General features: G+C 40.3%; 1 protein-coding gene and 2 pseudogenes across 2 annotated transcripts; 1 reads left to right on the forward strand and 2 right to left on the reverse strand.

Moving 5' to 3' along the window:
• Nucleotides 1-5,811: 5,811 nt before the first annotated feature.
• Nucleotides 5,812-6,509, reverse strand: LOC148094724 (uncharacterized; annotated as a pseudogene).
• Nucleotides 6,510-6,529: 20 nt separating this feature from the next.
• LOC148094725 (uncharacterized) lies at nt 6,530-9,046 on the reverse strand (annotated as a pseudogene).
• Nucleotides 9,047-11,604: 2,558 nt separating this feature from the next.
• Nucleotides 11,605-14,145, forward strand: LOC148094726 (uncharacterized). 2 transcript variants are annotated; one of them, XM_087837298.1, is made up of 3 exons: nt 11,605-11,867; nt 12,651-12,806; nt 13,666-14,145. In XM_087837298.1, the coding sequence occupies exons 1-3, from the start codon at nt 11,817-11,819 to the stop codon at nt 13,975-13,977; spliced, it is 519 nt and encodes a 172-aa protein (XP_087693424.1). In that variant the 5' UTR covers nt 11,605-11,816; the 3' UTR covers nt 13,978-14,145. The 2 variants fall into 2 exon arrangements, with proteins under 2 accessions (XP_087693424.1, XP_087693425.1); XM_087837299.1 differs by lacking the exon at nt 11,605-11,867 and having other exon boundaries at nt 12,636-12,806.
• Nucleotides 14,146-21,426: the final 7,281 nt, after the last annotated feature.

Raw genomic sequence — 21,426 nt, forward strand, 5'->3', positions numbered from 1 at the left:
TCTCCTGTAACTTTACTATATAAAGAGCTAAATCCTCCAAAGTTTCAGGAGTAGTTAGTCATTATAAGAAGTGTTTGTGAACGAAAAATCAGCAATGTGGGATACTGTTTGTCCGTGATTTGGACAGTCCAGCGTGTGCTCCCGACGCAGGGGAAACAAATTCTGTCGGGGATACCTATTTTGGCACGACACCCTCCTGCACCGCTCCACTGGATTTTTTAACTTTTAGTGACTCTTATATCGTGGCGGACGCCACCGGACTTTTAATGTTGTGTTTTATTGATTTTTATTGTGTTGTCCCCTGGCCAGGGTTGTTTTAATTCATTTTACATTTTTAACTATTTAAATATAATAAATTATATTTTAATTATACAGTTTTAAATTCGTGTGCTTTCCCTTGGCGGCTCCACTGCTCTGTCCGTTTTGGAGGAAGGTTTCCCTCCTTTAAACGAACACTGTGAAAAACATCACCTTCGCTCCGTTACATTAACATGAACTTCTCATTTGAAACTCAGTTTTCCCCACTTATGATCCAATCTGTGTTATAAGAAACAAAACTTAAGACAGAACAGTTATCAGTCATGTGCTTCATACAAAATTTCCACACCTTTTTAATTTCACCTCGATCCTCTGAGTGTCATGGTACTTCTTTTAATTTTGACTTTATCAGCGCTAACCAAAATGTGTTTTACTTTCCTTACTTTGCTCCTGTTTCCCTCCAGTACCACCTCGTATCACATACCCTTACCGATTGTGCTCTTTTAATAATTTACTGTTTTAAAGGGGAAAACCCTCGGTCCCCTGGACCAGTGTTTGTTATTCCATAACTATATTCTTAATGTGAAAAGTCTACCAATCCCCTATATAACTCCTAAATATTGCTTTGGTTCTGACTATTTCATTCTATAAAATGTAATTGACTTCTACAGTGGCCTGCTTTTGTTAATGGTAACCTGAGTAATATCAAACATTTTCTCCCCTTTGGCATTTTCCCAACAATATAATGTGATACCATCATCTAAACCCAGTCAATAAAACATAATTTCCTTAAAGCAAACATCAGCAACCCAAAGTTAGCAGCCAGGGTTAAGTCTGCAGCTCCACACTCATGTGAAACTACACTCTTCCCTTCTGGTCTCTCTTCTCCTGCTCATGGCAAAGCAAAACATAGCAAAGCATTCATCCTTCTCTTCCCGACATGGTGAGTTGTTTGTCAACATTTATTCATCCTAACCTTGGTCCAGTCTTGGTCTCAGTGTCAAGTCAGTCAAAACTTTAGTCCACATCATCAGTCCATCACAGTTCAGTCACACATTCACACCAGATATTGCTGATAGTGGAGACTCCCACGCAAACAATCAGATTCTCCACCCTCCACCCATGAGCTCATTCATTTGTTTTATTTTTTTAGAAAAAGAGTTCTTTATCATCTTTAACTGGATTGACCTCCTGCAATCCTTTTAAACATCAACTCAAACGCTGATCAGTTCCCACAGGTCGGCTTTTCCTCAGCCCATTATAATCTGGAACAGCTCACCTTAAATTTGTTCTCCTGAAAATGTTTCACAGCACTGTTAATTCAATCTTTCAGGCCTGCTTAGAACAAAAATGAGAAAAAGAGAGCTGATTATTAGCTCATCAGAGCACAAAACATCATCACCTGACAGGATTTCTCTAAGTGCACTATTACAATTTTAATGGGCCTGTTATAAACATGTCCATGATTAGTAAAACTCCCTCTATTGAAATGAGAAAACAACCCAAACCTAACTGACAGAATCAACCCATCACTAAAACAACAACCCCAAACATCTTAATCACAGAACAGTTTTGCTTACTAATCAATATGTTGTGGGGATTAGAACTTCGGGGCCACAAAGGTTTTGCCCGACTCTTGGCTTAACTAATACTTACATGGTCTGAAATCAGACTTAAAATCACTCCCGCTGTTAATTTTCCCCACCTCACAGTCTGAGGTCAACTGACATAATTTCACCTGCTAAATACACAGAAATTCTTGTTAAAAGCACAACAGTAATATTCCCCATTAAGCACTTTCTAAACACTTTCTAACAATGTGTCATCACTAAATTATAAACTTCTTCTTCAGATCTGCACGACTGCACTTAGTCACAGACCTGACCACTTTATTTAATTATCCTGTATTTTCCATCCATCTTCATCCGCTTTATCCGAGGCCGGGTCGCGGGGGCAGCAGCCTAAGCAAAGAGGCCCAGACCTCCCTCTCCCCAGCCACCTCCTCCAGCTCATCCGGGGGAACACCAAGGCATTCCCAGGCCAGCCGAGAGGTATAATCTCTCCAGCGTGTCCTGGGTCTGCCCCGGGGCCTGCTCCCGGTGGGACATGCCCAGAAAACCTCACCCAGGAGGCGCCCAGTAGGCTTCCTTGTCAGATGCCTGAACCACCTCAACTGGCTCCTTTCAATGTGGAGCAGCAGCGGCTCTACTCTGAGCCCCTCCCGGATGGCTGAACTTCTCACCCTATCTCTAAGGGAGAGGCCAGCCACCCTTCAGAGGAAGCCCATTTCCGCCGCTTGTATTTGCAATCTCGTTCTTTCGGTCACTACCCACAGCTCGTGACCATAGGTGAGGGTAGGGACGTAGATCGACCAGTAAATTGAGAGCTTCGCTTTTACACTCAGCTCTCTCTTCACCACAACAGACCGCTACTGTGTCCGCATCACTGCAGCCACTGCACCAATCCGTCCGTTGATCTCTTGCTCCCTTCTCCCATCACTTGTGAACAAGACCCTGAGATACTTGAACTCCTCCACTTGGGGCAGGAACTCATCCCCGACCCGGAGTGGGCACTCCACCCTTTTCTGGCTGAGGACCATGGCCTCAGATTTGGAGGTGCTGATCTTCATTCCCACTGCTTCACACTCGGCTGTGAACCGCTCCAGTGTGAGCTGGAGCCCCTCACCTGATGAAGCCAACAGAACCACATCATCTGCAAAGATCAGAGATGAGATCCTGAGGCCACCAAAGTGAAAGCCCTCCGCCACTTGGCTGCGCCTAGAAATCCTGTCCATAAAAATTATGAACAGAACCATTATTATTACCATTATATATTTTACCAAGCAATTCTGCTCACCCAGTCACAGACATGTTTCTTTGCTCACACGGCCAGACAGGAAACTTCAGTTCTTCTTCTTTTTTTTTTGTCACCACTCATTCAACTAATTTGCATACTGAGTCATATCTCAAGAAGTTGCCTTGACAAGAGAAATGCATATTTAAAACATTACCACATGATTAAATTATTTTTATTTTTACCGTAATCACTTCTTTTGCTCAATCAGCACGAGAGCACTTCCAATTCACTATTTTAAAACTACTTTAGGCTTTTAATCACTGGCTTATCTTTTTCCTTTTCACAAAAGTCACTCTATTGTCATGCAACTCCCCTGAGTTATTCCTCAACTTCAGGCTTTAAGTGTGTTAAATTTACACTATGTAACACTGATGAAAGATAACAAGCTGGTTTTCATTGCATGTGTTTGTGTTGTTAGGCAGGTTTAATCGATGTCTGTGCAGTGGAGCTGCAGATCCAGCAGGGCATGTTCTCAGAGCTGCCTTTCCTACACATTTCTCTGTTATAATTTGATCATTTTTTTAACTACTACCCAATACTGAACCTTGAGCTACTCCACAAGCAATATGCATCAAATTAGATTGATATTCATTTATTTGTACATATTGTTGCCTATTCCCTAAATAGCTTTTTAACCAGTCCAAAACCACTCCCCTAAACCTTTCCATTTTTTTAATAGAATTTCATGATTAACAGTATCAAACGCTTTCTTTAGATCTAAGAAAACTCCGAGTGCGTACCTCTTATTATCCATACATTCTGTTATCTCTTCCATTAAGTCTATCAATGCCAAAGTTGTTGATCTGTTGTTTCTGAACCCATACTGACTATCTGTCAGTAATTCATGTTTTTCCACAAAACTGTCAAATCTTTTTATGAAAAGTTTTTCCAGTATCTTAGAGAACTGGGAGAGTATTGGCACTGGTCTATAGTTTGTAAAATGATACTTTTCACCTGTTTTGTAAATTGGAATAACTTTAGCAATTTTCATTTTTTGTGGAAAAACCCCTTTTTGAAAAGACAGGTTGAATATATATTTTAATGGTTTTACTATACCATCAATAACTCTCTTTACTGTTACCATATCAATATCATTCCAATCTGTACTGGTTGTGTTTTTAAGTCCTCTAACAATGTCATAAATCTCTTTCTCTTCCACTGCTCTTAAAAACATTGAGCTACTATTCCTTTCAATATCTTCACCAGTGTCCCTTTCTATTCCATCAACCTTTATTTCCTCTGCCAGTTTTGGCCCTATGTTTACGAAGAATTCATTAAAACCATTTACTACATCATTCATTTTGTTAATGCTTCTTGTCCCTTCTATAAAGGACCCCAGATAATAAATTTTCCTTGATTCATTTTTGATTATACTGTTTAATACATTCCATATATTTCTTGTGTTATCTTTATTCTGTTCTAACCTTTTATTAAAATATTCTCTTTTACAGGATCTCATTATATTTGTCAATTTATTTTTATAGGTTTTATACCTTCTTTCAGTTTCTATGGTTCTCTTTTTTATGAATTCTCGATACAGGGTATTCTTTTTTTTTTTTGCTGGCATTTTGTAGTCCTTTAGTCATCCATGGTCTTCCGGCATAGTTGTGTTTCCTATTAATTTCAATTACTGGACAGTTTTTATCAAGTAATGTGTTAAATGTTCTTAAAAATGCTTCATAAGCTTTATTAACTTCTTTTTGTTCATATACAATATTCCAATCATGCTGTAAAAGTTCATTTCTAAGACAGTTTAATGTCTTCTCTGTTCTTATTCTTTTGTAAATAATCTTGTGTTCATCGCTGTTGACCTTATAATGGCAATTGTAAGATGCAAAAACTGGTAAATGGTCACTTATATCATTGATTAATAACCCACTTTCTGTATTTTCTTCCATTATATTTGTAAATATATTATCTAATAGAGTTGCGCAGTGAGATGTTATTCTGGTCGGTCTTGTTATCAGTGGAAATAAACCCATGTTATACATGGAATCAGTAAATTCTTCTGTACTCTTATTATGATTTGGATTCAACAAGTCAATATTAAAGTCCCAACAAATAAACATTCCTTTCTGATTGAGATTTGTAAATAGGTTCTCCATACTATCCTTAAATATCTCGATCTTTGTTCCTGGTGTTCTGTATATACAACTGACAATTTTCCATATTTATTTCCACTGTTAAACATTCCATCACTCCATCAATAACAGTCGTCATTCTTCCCACTCTTTTGTACTTTAGGTTTTTATCAATGTAAAGTGCCACCCCACCTCCTTTTTTGTTGATCCTGTCTAAATGAAGGAATTCATATCCGTTTATTTCAAAGTCTTCTTCTTTTTCAGGAGTTATCCAGGTCTCCGATATGGCTATTGCCTTGAATGACTGTTTAAAAGTGTGTTATGTATTCTTTGATGGATTGAAAGTTTGCATATAGGCTTCTACTATTAAAGTGAACAATTGTTATACCATTTTCTACCTTTATTTTCTTTTTAAATTGGTTATTTGTATAATAATTGCATTCATTTATCTTATTTTTTAAAGAAATTACAATCAGGATCTATATTGTTGTCATACACCAATGTCCTATTGTCAATATCTATATAAGTTGTTACTTGAAAACTGTCAGGCATCCGAGTTGGTTGTGCAACTTAGACAAGTACCATCATATTTAGCACTACTTTGCATTCTGATTTATCAGTTATATTTTTCTAGTTCCGTCATCTCTCTTGACTAGAACCTTAGCCTGCTCTGGTCGTCCATTTAACTTAATGAATATTTTACAATCTGATGTCCAAGTTGACTGTATTTTCTTCTGTTTTCTTAGTATTCTTGCTTGTCTTGCAATGTCTGCATTTTTCTTGATTAGATGTTCGTTTAAATAAACATTTGTTCCTTTCAGCTTTCTTCCTTGCTTGAGCAGTTCTTTTTTTCTGTTTTCTATTAACAAAACATATGATAACGGCAGGTATTTGATTTTTGTTTTTCCTCGGAAGAGGATGGCATCCCTCAATATCTTTACTGTCCATTTCTATACCCTTGCTTTTGAAAAAGGCCATTACCTGCTCTTCCAAGGAGCGTAGCTCTTGCTCGGGTGGCTCCCCTCTCTCTGATGCTGCTACCCGTGCATATGTCTGATGCTTAGTTTCCAGTCCAGTCGGTATCACATCATTTACTCTTGAATATTGTTCCAGATCTGACACCCTTCCTTCCAGCATAGCAATCTTCTCGTCTTTTTCCTCGCTTTGCCTTCTTAGTTCTTTAATGTCCTCCATTAAATGAAGTATCAGTTTTTGTTGTTTTGAAATAGTTGTTATTTCTTCTGACATAAAGTTTAGGGATTTCTTTATGTCCTCCAGTCCCTCCTCGTTGACGTTGCTCCTCTTAGGTGGCATCTTGTCGGTGTTAAGGCCTATTAGTTGCGAAGAGCAAGGCAACAAGGGAAATATCCATGGTCTTGAAATCCCTTGAGTAAAATTCTACCCATGGATTTCCACTCTTCTTCCTGCCATTTAGGAGACAGTGATGGCATCTGAACTCCTCTCCTTCAGCTGTGTTGTCCACAAACTCTGACCAAAATGCAGCATACACATCTCTTACATCTCATACGCATCAGCTCCTTTTTCATCAATGTAGGTGTATTTTAGAGGGTGTATGAGGAGTGCTGGATCTTTGAACTGGCTGATCATCTCCTCCAGAATAGTAACCCTGTGAAGTTTGATGGTAACGCAGACAACATCATATGATGCTGCAGAACTCATTGCTTCATTGCTTATAGATGTATCTGGACTACTGACTGCTGTTTGTTGGAGGAAGTGTAATGGATGTGATGACCAGATCATCTTCCTCAAACTGCAGGAATGGTTCATCTATTACAGTGTCATCAAGTTGACAAGGCAGAGGCTCTCCAAGGTAGGGTCCAATCATTACCTCAGATGTGTCTAATAATACATCTTCATCAGCATTCCTAGATTCTGATGATGAGCTCACAACAGTGTGAGAAGCTTCTTCATCTCCTTGATGTGAGTCAGTCAGTTGTGTAACATTGTTTACATGTGTTTTCCCTCTATCATAAACTTCTTCATCATTGGAAAATCTTCTTGTGCACAAGTAAAATCTCAGCATTCCCATTTTAAGTGCTGAGTGGAGTTCTCCAACTGTGACATCTTCATCAAATACAGCCTCTTCCTGATAGTCTGATATGTCATGACTGAACACCTCCCATCTTCCAAATTTGCTTTTTCCACTTGGAAAGAAAAGATCTTTAGCATACTGTAATATGTCAGCTTTTTTGGAGTCTTTGGGCACATCAAAGGTTCTTGTTCCTCCTCCTCTGCGCTTTCTCACTTGCTTACCTTCATGGATCCACCCTAACTCAATTTTTCGAGTCTTTTTCTCAGCCCATTTGTTGTTTTTTGCATATGTTCTTTTTCTCTTAGAAACGAATGCCTCCTCATGATCAGGTTTCTTCTCATTTTCATTGATTCCCATCTTTTCCTTCAATTTTTCAAGCAATGAGTTTTTTCTTGATTCCTTAGTACTTGCACCACTGTTTTCCAAGCAGAACCGTCTGGCAGCTATCCGATCACCATATGTTGGGATGTAACCAGACAGGATCTTGTCATCCATGAAATCAATCACTGTGGCATCAATCTGTAATAACAGAGATATTTATTACTATACAGAAGTACAAGGTATACCTGCTGCCACACCACATGAGGTACATCACTAAAAAAAATGTATGTACATTTAACCTGTGTTTTGATAATTGTCTGTTATTATTTTAGTGGCAGCCATCAATATTTAGCATTTATTCTTTTCCTTTCTCTGTGCCAGCAACATTAATCAGATTCTCTAACATGTCATTAATAGAAATATACTGTATATACTACCATAGGGATCTGATAACAAGGGCTCTAAAAGAAGATCTTTCAGATGAAGTGCTGTAACCCTGGTTGTGTTACTGTGGATAAAACTACACTCAGTCATCTCTGGCTGCAACATTAAGCTGACATACACATTAACAACTAACCCAATAATATCGTGTGCCCTATATGATTCTGAGCAGTACTTTTGTCTAATAGCATTTTGTACTACAAGATTGTGCAACCTCATTTTAAACCAGAAATGCCAACATGCTCACTGGTGAATTTGTGCCCTCTTGTGGTGAAAGACAAGTTAAATTCTGCCAAAAATGATCACAAAAGTAAATTTAAATGAAGTGGAAAAATAAAACATTTGGAAAAAATATAACAATTTTCATGCAATATAATATTTCTTAACTGACAGTTTATGGGATGCAAGTGGATTTTTAATTCACTTTATGCCTTAAACTTATCCATCAATTTTTTCTACTTATCTAATTTGCAGTTATGGTGGAGCTGGAGTCTATCACATGTTGTTAACACAGGCTCTGGAATCCAAATCACCTGACATTACAGTTTCACTAATGTGCAGGTTTTCTCTCTTTATTTTTTGTGGGACAGGAGCAGAGATGGGCAGTAACGCGTAATCCGATTACTTTTTTCAAGTAACGAGTAAAGTAAGGGACTACTATTGCAAAAACGGTAATTAGATTACCGTTACTTTTCCGTAGGAACGCTGCGTTACTGCGTTACTAAAACTGTGATTTTTTTTGCGAGAATGTTATGGGCTCAAAATGTGGTCATAAATATTTTGTACTTGTAAATCAGGATTTGTATGTGTAAAAAAAATCTGTGCGTGCGTAAAAAAGATTTGTGTGTGGACTGGCCAAAAAAACCCCTGCAAGTTACAAGTACGAAGAAGGGATTAATTCAAAAGAAATGACCTCAATGCCATATTTTATTTAGGAACCCTAGAGAGCACTTTGCAAAATAACACATTCTTATAATTTCACCCTCAGATGAGCCAAGCTACGACTGTCAGGGAAGGTGATGTAGGTACAGAGCATGTGAGAGTGGTTAAGTTAATGTCTCTTGTCTAGATGAAGGCACAACAGGGATCAATGGCAAGGCGTAGAGATTCAGTATCTTCAGTCTTTAGTGGACACTCCATTTCTGGCACAAAACACCTGTAAAATATGGTTGATTTAGGAGGTGACCCGACAACTTCAGCCTGTCAAACATAGTAATGGAGCAGTATGTTAAAAAAAATTAATTAAGCATGCACTCAGTAACCTAAGAATTATTATGGTAGTTAAACACAGTGATAGTCACATATCATATCACTTCAAACAGAGGTGATCCAGTAATGCTGCACTAATGAATTAGACTAACTATTCACTTTAGCTAAAGTTATTAAGTTAGCTAAAGAGTTGGGGTGCTGTGTAAGACATAAATAAAGCTAAAACACAAAGGTTTGGACACCGTTTTGCATGTTTCCCTACTGTAGGGGTCTCTGCAAGCATACAGGGCTCTGAGAGGGTCCAAGATGACAACTTTGGGATTCTACTAGAAACAGTCGATCATATTTGTTTGTCAAAGCTGAATTCAGGGCAAACTACGCTAAATTAGCATTTTTAGCTAGCAGCTACAATAAGCATAAAAGTTACTGTACGACTATCATTTGTTAACATGACGCTTGTTCACATGTAATACATTTATTACCAACCTGAGAGTTTATCTGCTGGTCATTCGACATGACGAATGACTTCTGAAGTCTTAATTCAGCTCAAGATGCTGTAGCTTCCTGTCAGTAACACTTTCGGTCCGCTAGTAAAACGTAGTTCTATTAATCTGCGCTCGATTACTCTTGAACCGGAACCAGATGTAAGTCTCAAAAAACTGAATTTTGGAACTGAAATTGAACGGTGAGAAGTGAATCTGCAATTATTGGAGAGCTAAATTTTTAAAGGATAAAATACAGTTTCAAAGCAAATGAATTCATTTTCAAACTATAAAATTCAATTTCAATTTAGTGATGATCATTTTCAAACCAATAAATTGAATTTCAAATTAGACTAATTCATATTCAGTTTTTAAAAGCATTTATTCAAGTTACAATTCAGATTCAATCCGAACAATTCAAATTCAAATTTAACTCATTCAAATTCAGTTTCTGATGGCACAGATTTCTGCCCATACCACCGCCCCTCCCCCCTCTTCCCAGCGCAAAGCAGTGTTGCCAACTCCTCAGTAAGGAAAATCGCTATTGGCTGTCCTAAAAGTCGCTAGAAGTCGCTAAATGATGTCATTGCCCAATTTGCATAATTGGTCATGCTAATGTAATTGTAATCTATGTTGTTGGAGAGAGAAATAACATCGTGGAAGAGACATAAAGTGAGTAAAAAACGTCCTAAATGCATTTAGAATTTATTTAGAACTACAAATTAAATTTCTTTTAGCAATTATTGTTTTTTAATGTCACAATTCCAACCCTGCTCCTTTATCCGGGCTTGGACCGGCAAAAGTGACCCGAAATAGGCACTCTGGGGGAGTTACTCTGTGTGTGTGTGTTTATAAGTAGTTTTAAACCTTGTGATCCACAAAACAGCATAACAGTAAAAGAGTAAAAGAAGAACTGACTGCGTTACAGCACCCGCTGCTTGTTGAGAGTAAAAGCGATATGCGCTTTCATGTCTTTTTTTAGCGACTTTTCTTCTAAAAAAAAGTCGCTAGGGGGTTTGAAAACTCGCTAAATATAGTGACAAAGTCGCTAAGTTGGCAACACTGGTCGTGTCGCTGTGACGTAATCGGCCTTAAAATGCGGCCTTTAAGGCTGCAGACCCCAAATCCGGTCATTGGTACTTCCTGGCTTGTGTAGTTACTAGGTAACAAAAGCTCAACACTGCCCCTAGCGTCCTGGAGCACTTCCATTGTGTTTTGGAGTTTGCAAGTGTTTTGGAGTTTGTACGTGCTTTGTCTCTAGGGGCCACCGTATGTGTCAGACTCCAGGAAAATGCATCTGGACTCGGGAATTCCAGCAACATTATCAGAACTCCATATGTTGGACATTCTTCGATTTGAAAGAAGACTTCCGTTTGCAGTACATGGATGAAAACTTTAATGCATATATGAACTTAACTTCACGTCCACAAACAGCAGTGTTTACACTTGCCAAGGAACTTCCAGCCCTGGGCCTTCTTTAGTTTCATCCTGCAGTGATGATACCCTATGTACATCAACCCCTCATTAATCACAGGAAGTTCAACCAACAGGACAGTTTTCCTGGCCCAATGTGTCACATATGACGTGGAATTGGAACTCCAGCAGAAAAACACAGAATATGAAGCAAATGGCACACTCTTCAAGCCTGGCATGAAACTGAAAGGAGTCATCCTTGATGGATTAGCTCAAGAAATGCTGAAATACACAAAATATCCTAAAAACTGTCAATGTGAAGAGGTGGCAGCAGCACTGACAAGGACCCATCCTTGTTTAGGATCTAAGACAGGATTCTGGGGATGGAAACAATCTCTGAAGTACAAAATGCAAAACTATCAAACAAAGCTTGGGCGGCTTGGCGATCCTGAAATCCGCGTGAGTTCCTTAAAGCACAAACGAGAAGGCCAAGCAAAAACTGCTGCCAACATCAAAAAAACAAGAAAGGCTGAGGTCTATTATGTCCCTTTACCCCCAAAAGGTGAAAGCACTGAAAGCTTAGAAACTGAAAGAGTGGCTCTACTCTCAGAAATCAAAAAGCGGGACAATGAAGCAGTGATAAAAGCAAAAATGGAAAGCACCTTCTCCCATAGATGACTAGAGATTGTGGAACAGAGGCCGATGATCAAAGACTTCATAAACAGATGGCCTGCCCTTTTCAAGGAAAGTGACGTAAGTAAAATGATTGTGTATCAACAAATTTAAGTATTGTTTGTTTTGTCAGAGCTTTTAACTATATTACTGGATATTTTTCTGTAGATGGACTGAAGATTTGAGCAAAAAAACCTTTTGTCTGTATTTTAGCCAACTTATAATAAATTTAAACTAAACTTTGGTGAAAAACGTGGTCCTAGTGGTAAGGGTGGTGACTTGAAGCCCTTTTTTCCAGCAGCACTGCTCAGCCAAAAAAGCTCAGTGTGGGTTAGCACAACTCACATCAGTGTAGTTGGTTTTCCCTGCCAAATCCATGAAAAAAACAACCAAAAAAACCCAGCTCTAGTTAAGGGGTATTAGTTGCAGTCATTATCTTTATTGGAGACAGAAATAGCACAAGGTAAACAGTAACCAGTGTGAAGTATAATTCAAACACTACAGCACAATAATGGGGGTGATTTTCAACATGAACCACAATGAAGCAGGTACTAAAAATTTGGGGGAAAATAGCGAATCATGCTGTTGGAAAAGGCTGTCTAACTGAACCACAACCATCCAAGTCATGCTGAGTAGTGCTGTGTAGGAAAAACCCCTATAACGGTATTATAAGAAAAGGCTAAATTAACTGTGAATGCTGTTGTCATGGAAAAGGACACGTCAAACTTAAAATTCAGCTACAAACAGTTTAGGTCTTGACAAACTTCAGGGATGGTTCAAATTTTCAGAAACTTTAAGTGTGTTGATTCAACAGTCTGTATTTAAACTTCGAGTTTACTATATTTATGTATGTTTTATTTCCAGGTGAATGCAGAGTTCGTGCAGATCACTACAAAACCCCTGCAGGCGAAGTTTTTGGCTCAGCTGGACAACTTAACAGACAAGTTGATGCAAATTTTTGAGGGCAGCAAAGGAGCAAAGGGCCAAAAGATCAAGGATATCATGGCAATCAGTAGTTTGGTCAGTACTAATGATAAACCCATCAATTACATGCAATCAACCAATTACATTTTTTTCACCCTTGCATTAGTGTGATGACATCGACTGGTACGCTTTATTTTCTAGCTTCAATTTGAGTTAGGTTCATCGCACACAAAATCCTTATATATTCAAATAAGACAATATAATTGTGAAATATGTATTATTCTTAATAATCATTGTTGAAACGTGTACTGGAGAGCACTTTTAAGGGGACAGATTCAGCAAAAATTCAATTGTTCATTCTTTTGGTGCTGCCATGTAGGTATCTGCTGCCTCTATAAACACGGTAAATGTGAAGAAAACATTCATCCATTTTCTGTCAGTGTTTCAATTCAGTTTATTTATATAGCGGTATATCACAACAACAGTCATCTCAAGGCACTTCATAAAGTAAACACTCCAATGAAGTTCAGTTAATTATGCCACTTAGTAAAAAGTCTTCTATATAAGGAACCCAGCAGATTGCATCGAGACACTGACTAGTGTCACTGGCATTACAGCAATCTCCTGGTTTCAGGAACAATGTGCCTAAAACAAGCTGTTTCAAAAGGTTCCCAATTGTGATGAAATAAGGGAAATTGACACACCCCACACACCTACACCTATAGACACTAGAGAAGCTGCTGCTCTATTTCAAGCCCCTCCCAAAGGGAGGTACAAAATACCTGAACCCAAACTAGTGATAGAAAACAGATTGACGGGTTTTATTCATGTTTGGAGTGTTTATAGAGGCAGTAGAGACCCATGTTTCAGCACAAAAGGATACAAAAGCTGAGTTTTGCATAATACGTCCCCTACAAGTGACAGAGCCCTTAACCTGAAACCACCTGTTTTTCAGACCTCCTTCACTGAGGATGAACGGTTGAGATCCACTGCAGCAACTGTCATGGGTATTTACACCATCAGAAGAGAAGGTGTTCAGGAGCCAGAGGATGTGGGAGTTGTCATTGAAGGTACTACAGTTATGAACAACCTCGGTAGTGTCATCATGGCATTCATCGTCCTCTTTGGACTGATTTATGCTCTTGATCTGAGCTATCCAAATGACCACAAGTACACTTTTGAGTTTTGTCAGAAGAGTTTAATGAATCTGGATGGACAAAGGCTCAGTACAAAGATGCAGCAAATGAAAATGAAGATGTTTGCTTAGGCAAACAAGACCCCAGCACAAAAGTTGATTTTGACATTTTTATCTCTTTTGTTCAAACTGTGACCTATTTTTTTTTTTTTCTTTGAAAAATTGAAGTTTTCTACTTTTGTCTGCTGTTCTGTTGTGAGTGATGTAATCTATACTACTATAGATGGATAAAAGGACTGTGGGAATTTAGCTCAAAAATTTTTTTAATGGTTGTAACCAGCATTTTCTTTTTAAATGTTTTTGGGATTTTCAAAGAGACAAAACAAATGTTGACAACTTTCGTGTCTTCCAGTATTTTAAAGTTGGTGTTCCCATTCTTATAAGCTTGTAAAAGTTTGAATGTAATTGGTTTTAGAGAAGTAAAGTTGAAAGTTGTTTTTTTTTTTTTTTTTAAATTAAAATACCTCCCCTTTGGTAACATAAAAATGTTCTTAATGAAAACCTTTTATATATATATACATTATATATTTGTATTTAAGTATTGTTGGGTTGTTTAAAATGTTCAGTGACTGGCATACTATGGTGTGAATTGCAATGTTTAGTAGGTTATCATTGAGAATTTGCTGAAAACATACCTGCAAGTGTCACTATAATACAGTGGCTTGCAAAAGTATTCGGCCCCCTTGAACTTTCCCACATGTTGTCACATTACAGCCACAAACATGAATCAGTTTTATTGGAATTCCACGTGAAAGACCAACACAAAGTGGTGCACACGTGAGAAGTGGAACGAAAATCATACATGATTCCAAACATTTTTTTACAAATAAATAACTGCAAAGTGGGGTGTGCGTAATTATTCAGCCCCCTTTGGTCTGAGTGCAGTCAGTTGCACATAGACGTTGTCTGATGAGTGCTAATGACTAAATAGAGGGCACCTGTGTGTAATCTAATGTCAGTACAAATACAGCTGCTCTGTGATGGCCTCAGAGGTTGTCTAAGAGAATATTGGGAGCAACAACACCATGAACTCCAAAGAACACACCAGACAGGTCAGGCATAAAGTTATTGAGACATTTAAAGCAGGCTTAGGCTACACAAAGATTTCCCAAGCCTTGAACATCCCATGGAGCACTGTTCAAGCCATCATTCAGAAATGGAAGGAGTATGGCACAACTGTAAACCTACCAAGACAAGGCCGTCCACCTAAACTCACAGGCAGAACAAGGAGAGCGCTGATCAGAAATGCAGCCAAGAGGCCCATGGTGACTCTGGACGAGCTGCAGAGATCTACAGCTCAGGTGGGGGAATCTGTCCATAGGACAACTATTAGTCGTGCACTGCACAAAGTTGGCCTTTATGGAAGAGTGGCAAGAAGAAAGCCATTGTTAACAGGAAACCATAAGAAGTCCCGTTTGCAGTTTGCCACAAGCCATGTGGGGGACACAGCAAACATGTGGGGGACGCAGCAAACATGTGGGGGACGCGGCAAACATGTGGGGGACGCGGCAAACATGTGGGGGACACAGCAAACATGTGGGAGAAGCTGCTCTGCTCAGATGAGACCAAAATGCAAAACGCTCTGTGTGTGGAAAACTAACACTGCACATCACTCTGAACACACCATCCCCACTGTCAGATATGGTGGTGGCAGCATCATGCTCTGGGGGGGCTTCTCTTCAGCAGGGACAGGGAAGCTGGTCAGAGTTGATGGGAAGATGGATGGAGCCAAATACAGGACAGTCTTGGAAGAAAACCTCTTGGAGTCTGCAAAAGACTTGAGACTGGGGCGGAGGTTCAGCTTCCAGCAGGACAACGACCCTGAACATGAAGCCAGGGCAACAATGGGATGGTTTAAAACAAAACATATCCATGTGTTAGAACGGCCCAGTCAAAGTCAAGATCTAAATCCAATCGAGAATCTGTGGCAAGATCTGAAAACTGCTGTTCACAAACGCTGTCCATCTAATCTGACTGAGCTGGAGCTGTTTCAAAGAAGAATGGGCAAAGATTTCAGTCTGTAGATGTGCAAAGCTGGTAGAGACAGACCCTAAAAGACTGGCAGCTGGAACTGCAGCAAAAGCTGGTTCTACAAAGTATTGACTCAGGGGGCTGAATAGTTACGCACACCTAGGGATGGGTATCGAAACCCGGTTCTTGTTGAGAACCGGTTCCCACTGTTTCAATTCCTTGGAATTGTTTGCCATTTTTAAAAACGATTCCCTTATCGATTCCAGTCGCCCCGAATGATGTCACCTCGTTGCGGAGCGTCATTTACCTGGCAGGAAACATGGCGGCTCAAACGCTAAAAAGTTTGGTTCTACTTTACGAGAACGGATGACAACAGTGCAACTTGCATTACTTGCAAAGTAGATATTTCATTTAAGGGAGGAAACACTACGAATATGCAAAAGCATTTGCTCACAAAACACACGATGACCTTAAATGAACGTCGTGTTTTTAATTCCGGACTCGTGAATCTCAACCCAGCAGCAGCGGTAACGTTTGCACGTCCTCTCCCGTTAATGCGGCAGGTAAATAATCAACTAACAGTGCAGATTATGTTAGTGCAATCTGCCTTATTACAAACCTGCCATTACTGTGCGTTTAGTGACCATGATGAGACAGAGTCTGGCTCAGATGCTGGCAGTTCTCGCTGCAGTCTACCGTAGCGTCTCCTTTCAGGCCAGGATAGACAAATGTCAGCGAGCAGAGACTCAGTTTGTGGTCAAAGGTTTGCAGCCGTTTGCCACAGCAGATGATTTTCAGTAAGTGAATGTGTTTAATTGTAGGCAGGGACATTACTGGATATTCTTGTGTAATTGCTGCAGAATAATTGATGTTATACTTTGTTATTGCTACAGAAGAATATTTATTTTATTATTTTACATTTACAATGTTTTTTCCTGGGGACCCTGTGACGCCCCATTGAAGAGCTGTAGGCTGTGGATCTCTTAAGATCTCACTGTTGGGTTTGTAAGGCCATGTTACTCCTAAATTTCTATCTTGTTCAAAGCGGCTTGTATCCCATGCCACATTCGAAAATCCACCAGCACACGCAGGCACCCCTCAAACCTTTCTGCGTCCCCGGTGACCGTTTCGATCACGTTCATGTGGGCCTGGTTGGTCCCTTGCCACAGTCACAGGGTTTCACGTACCTTTTGACTATGGTGGACCGCACGACCACGCCGGAGGCGGTACCCCTGGCATCCACGACAACGGTGACGGTGGCCAGAGCATTTTTGTCAATGTCGGTTTCGCGTTTCGGTCCCCCTGCTGACATTACCTCGGACAGGGGCCCCCACTTTGTTTCTGAGCTTTGATCTGCCATGGCTGACGACCTGGGGGTCAAGGTCCACCGCACCACAGCATACCACCCGCAAGCTAACGAGATGTGCGAGCGGTTTCACTGGTTACTCAAGGCCGCGCTCCAGGCTTCCTTAACAGGCGATGACTGAATCGATCGTCTTCCGTGGGTTTTGCTGTGATTGCGTAGCGCGGTTAAAGAAGACCTCGGGGTTTCCCCAGCTGAACTGGTCCTTGGCCAGCCCCTCCGGGTCCCCCAAGGGACTAATTTTCTGTACCTGGCCCTGTGCACCACTGCTTGCCTGACACTTTTGTTCCGAGGTCGTTGGACTCTGCTCGTTTCGTTTTCGTCAGGCACAATGTCCATAGGACTCCGCTGCGTCCACCATATGACGGGCCGTATAGGGTTCTTAAACCGGGCAAAAAACATTTCATTTTGGACTTTGGCGGTCAGCAGGAGGTTGTCTCTGACAGACTTAAGCCTGCACATGTTCTGCAAGATGATCAGGTGGTCCCGGCTCAGGCCCCTTGCCGCGGCTTGCTTTTTCCCCTAGGAGCGCCCCACAACCAATGGAGCCCGAGTTGTCTTGGGGGGGGGCATGTGTGGTGGACCACTAGAGGGCTCCACTCACACCCAGTGTTGAGGAAGTGTGTTGCTGTGTTTTGTGGCGCGATGTGTTCAGTTGAAGTATGGAGAGGAATAAAGGAGTGAGAACTAAGAGCTCCGTGTCATCCATGCTTACCTCCACATTATAGTTTTTATGGACAGAATTTCTAGGTGTAGCCTCAGAGTCTCATCTCTGTTCGTTGCAGAGGATATGGTTCTGTTGGCTTCGTCAGGTGGTGGCCTGCAGCCCATGCTGGAGCAGTTTCAGCCAAATGTGAAGTGGCGGGAATGACAGTCAGCACCTCCAAGTCTAAGACCTTGGTGCTCAGCCAGAAAAGCTTGGAGCGCATACCACGGGTCAGGCTCGAGTTACTGCCCCAAGTGCACGAGTCTATCTTGTGCTTTTGTTCCTGAGCGAGAGGAGACGGGAGCAGCAGATTGATGCTAGCAAGTGAAAGTATTATCATTTAATTTGTCACACATTTCTCACCATGAAATTATTGACTTCAGTAACACTTATATCACAGGTAGGCTTTCAATTTTCAGTTCATTAAATATACTTGCTGAACCAATCTGGATCATTCACCTTATCATAACTAGATTAACCACCAGAGGGAAGAAGAAAACCACAAATAAAACAAAAGCGTTGCCACTCACTCGTTTTCATAAGGCTCTGAGCTGAGTCAGTCATAACTGGTCAATTGCAACAAAGATTTGAAGATGATCTGTTTTTGTAAAGAAGTAATAAACTGTGTGCTTAAAATACGATTTTCTCCCTCAGTCAACATGTGAGGCTGTTTAAGTTTAGTTATTCAAACCAATTTATAAAACAAAATATACAGAGGAAAGACTTTTGTGTTTATTATTAGAACCACACAGGTTTAGCTCAGGGCGGAGTAAAATTCAGTCTTTGCCATCGTTGTCCCAGCATGACGTTTGGTTGGCTTAAGGTTTCTGGGAGTTAGTGTCATCAGGTTTACACTGTTAAACATAGCATGCAGCTGATGAAGCGTTAGGTTTTATTTTTAATTCAAAATAAATGTTATAAATACATTTAAAAAAAAGACTAAATATGTTTTAAGTTTTCATGGGCTCATTCTGACCAATCACAGCACATTTTCACACTTTAAATCTGAGCAAACATGTCTGAAGTGACCTCTGAACCTTCACCTTATTTCCAGCCTATACTGTTCTGGATGATTGACAGGGATGTTAAACACAGTGTGTGTCTGCAGGTCTGCCCAAGTTTGTGTGCCCTCACAGCTGAACTCTACTGATACACTTAAGTTGAACTAATTTAAATACTTTGGTAACTAAAAACTCAAACATTCATATTGCTGAAGAGTTATTGCAGCTTCTGCAGCAGGACTGAGGATGACACTGGGTCAGACTTTGGGAAATACCCCCTTGTGTCTCTGAAACTAAAAACAGCTTAAAGAAAAAATCTTAAAGCTATAAAATTGCTAAATAAATGGAAATGTGTGAAGCATATTGTGTGGTCACAGTCAGCTGCTCTAGTGTCCAGTGAGTTCATTGATGCATTTCTGCACTGAGAGAAAATGTGTATGAGAAAGATATTTTCATACTTTTATAAATGTGGCTACATTTCCCCATCAGTAGTGATATACCACTGATTCTGGTCCTGTGCCTGCAAAAAGGAACTGACTTCAAATTTGGATGTCAGTTACATATGGACGCAGCAGACTGGAGTTTGCAGGATACGTCTTCCCAGCCTCAGTGTTATCCACACAAATCAATTTAAACCCAGGGTATTTTCTTTAACAACTTTCTGATGTCTATGACCTCCCTGCTGTTTCCCAACACTGGTTTGTTAGCTTAAACTGCAACCCAGGTATGAGCTGTTTGGGATGGGCAGCCTGGTTAAAGAGTTTCTCCTCCTCCCTCCTAGAAGTCATCACCTCATGGTTGAACTGGTCCCTCTTTGCCGGTTATTGCTACAAGCTCTGAAAGAAGGAGGAAGCGGAGCTCCCACCCTACCCCTAATCCACACCAATGGAGCTGTGGATTCAGGGGGTGGAATCCACAGCTCCACTGGTTTATGCTGACACCAGGTCTCTGGTGAAAACTTCGAGGATGAACGTTTCTCCTGTGCTCTTTACGAGTCTGAAGAAATTAAGCCTGAATATTACGAGGAAGGGTTTTCTGTTCCAGACCCGGCCACTGAAGCAGAGTTTTGTTTCTGACCCTGCAAACAGAAAACCGAGTTAAATGTTGCTGAGCCTACTACCTGCTTTTTGTGAGTCTTTACCATGCTGAAGTTCATATCTCTAAATTGTGTAATAAGTTTTGTCTGATAATTATGTAGCGAGTAAAAGCCACTGAGTAACCGCTAAGGGTCTCTATACTACTCATGCAAACTTTCAGGCCCAAAGCTCTCACAGGAACGAGCCCAGAATAAACGGGACAAGAGGGTCAAATATCAGTCAGATACGTTAAAATTTATTATTTTAAAAGAAAACACAAAGGGTTTGCAAAAGGCCTAAAACATCAAAATGTTAAAGGTCACTAACGACCACAATATAGTCTTATTGGTGCAACCTGCCAGCAATGCAACGATCACCTGAGGGCTTGCTCTCCCTCGGCGGTCCCAGATGCTCGTTGCTTTAACAGAAACAAATCCACCCCAAATAAATACGAGCCCCACAGAACACTTATCGCACTAAGTGTTTTAGTTCAGGCAATAATTGGTGGCACTAAAATCACTCTTCATAAAACTTATTCACTGCAAATCCACACAGAGCACCTCTAAAAGACCTAATTCCCCTAAAGTAAGAGCCCAGCTCAGGGATTGCACATTGCCCGACTAATATTGCACCAGCCCACTGGAAATAAAAACAAACCCAGCATAAAAAACAAACATTTTTAAAAGGTGACCCTTCTCTAAAACCAACCTGGGAGAAAAACGAAAAAGAGAAGGAGGAAAAAACAAATTCACATGTGCAGCCTGTCCTGCAGGAGGCAATACAATATCAATTAGACTGTAGTGCATAAATATACTTTTTTTATGTCAAATATATTAAGTTAACATACCTCCAGCAGACAACTGTGTTTGCTGCACACCTGGCTTGTCTTCTAAAATCACCACTAAAAACATCAAATACAATAAACATCAAATAGATTTCAACGAATTTAAAAAAGCACTAAAAGAAAAACAGCCTGAACCTCGAACCTCTGCTGTAGAAGTTTAAAACAACCGTTTGTGTAGAAAACTTCTCAGGCTCCTCACCTACTCACACAACCATTGTTCACAGCTCGTCAGTGGAAACGAGAGAAGAAGAGCACCTGCTGCTACTTCCTCTTTTATACCCTCCCTTGGGTCCCCTGGGTCCTAAAGCCTTCCCCGTTACAATTAAAAGGAGTTTGGTATTTCATGGACAGACATTAAAGCTTATTCAGGTGGTTCTTAGGCCAGCAGTGATACCTGGTGTCTCCGAAGCCTCAGTTAGTGACGTATGCGCTGGTGTATGTGCTGTTTCTGAGGCAGCTAGGAAAGAAACAACATTTTCAGCTTCAGAGCCGACAGTTAAAGGTTTGTTTTCTGTGGAGGAGCCCAGGCAGCTCATTCAGGGACAGAGTTATTCAGTGTT

The sequence above is a fragment of the Neolamprologus brichardi genome, unplaced genomic scaffold (assembly GCF_056152115.1).
Source record: "Neolamprologus brichardi isolate AB-2024 unplaced genomic scaffold, ASM5615211v1 NODE_ptg000031l+_length_7269946_cov_1, whole genome shotgun sequence".
NCBI lineage: Eukaryota > Metazoa > Chordata > Actinopteri > Cichliformes > Cichlidae > Neolamprologus > Neolamprologus brichardi.

Bases quoted from the DNA above. Each gene is read 5' to 3' on its own strand.
- LOC148094726 (XM_087837298.1), top strand. From the start codon at position 11,817: ATGATCAAAGACTTCATAAACAGATGGCCTGCCCTTTTCAAGGAAAGT. The intron at 11,868-12,650 runs GTAAGTAAAATG...TTTTATTTCCAG, and splicing joins CCCTTTTCAAGGAAAGTGAC to GTGAATGCAGAGTTCGTGCA. The intron at 12,807-13,665 runs GTCAGTACTAAT...CCTGTTTTTCAG, and splicing joins TCATGGCAATCAGTAGTTTG to ACCTCCTTCACTGAGGATGA.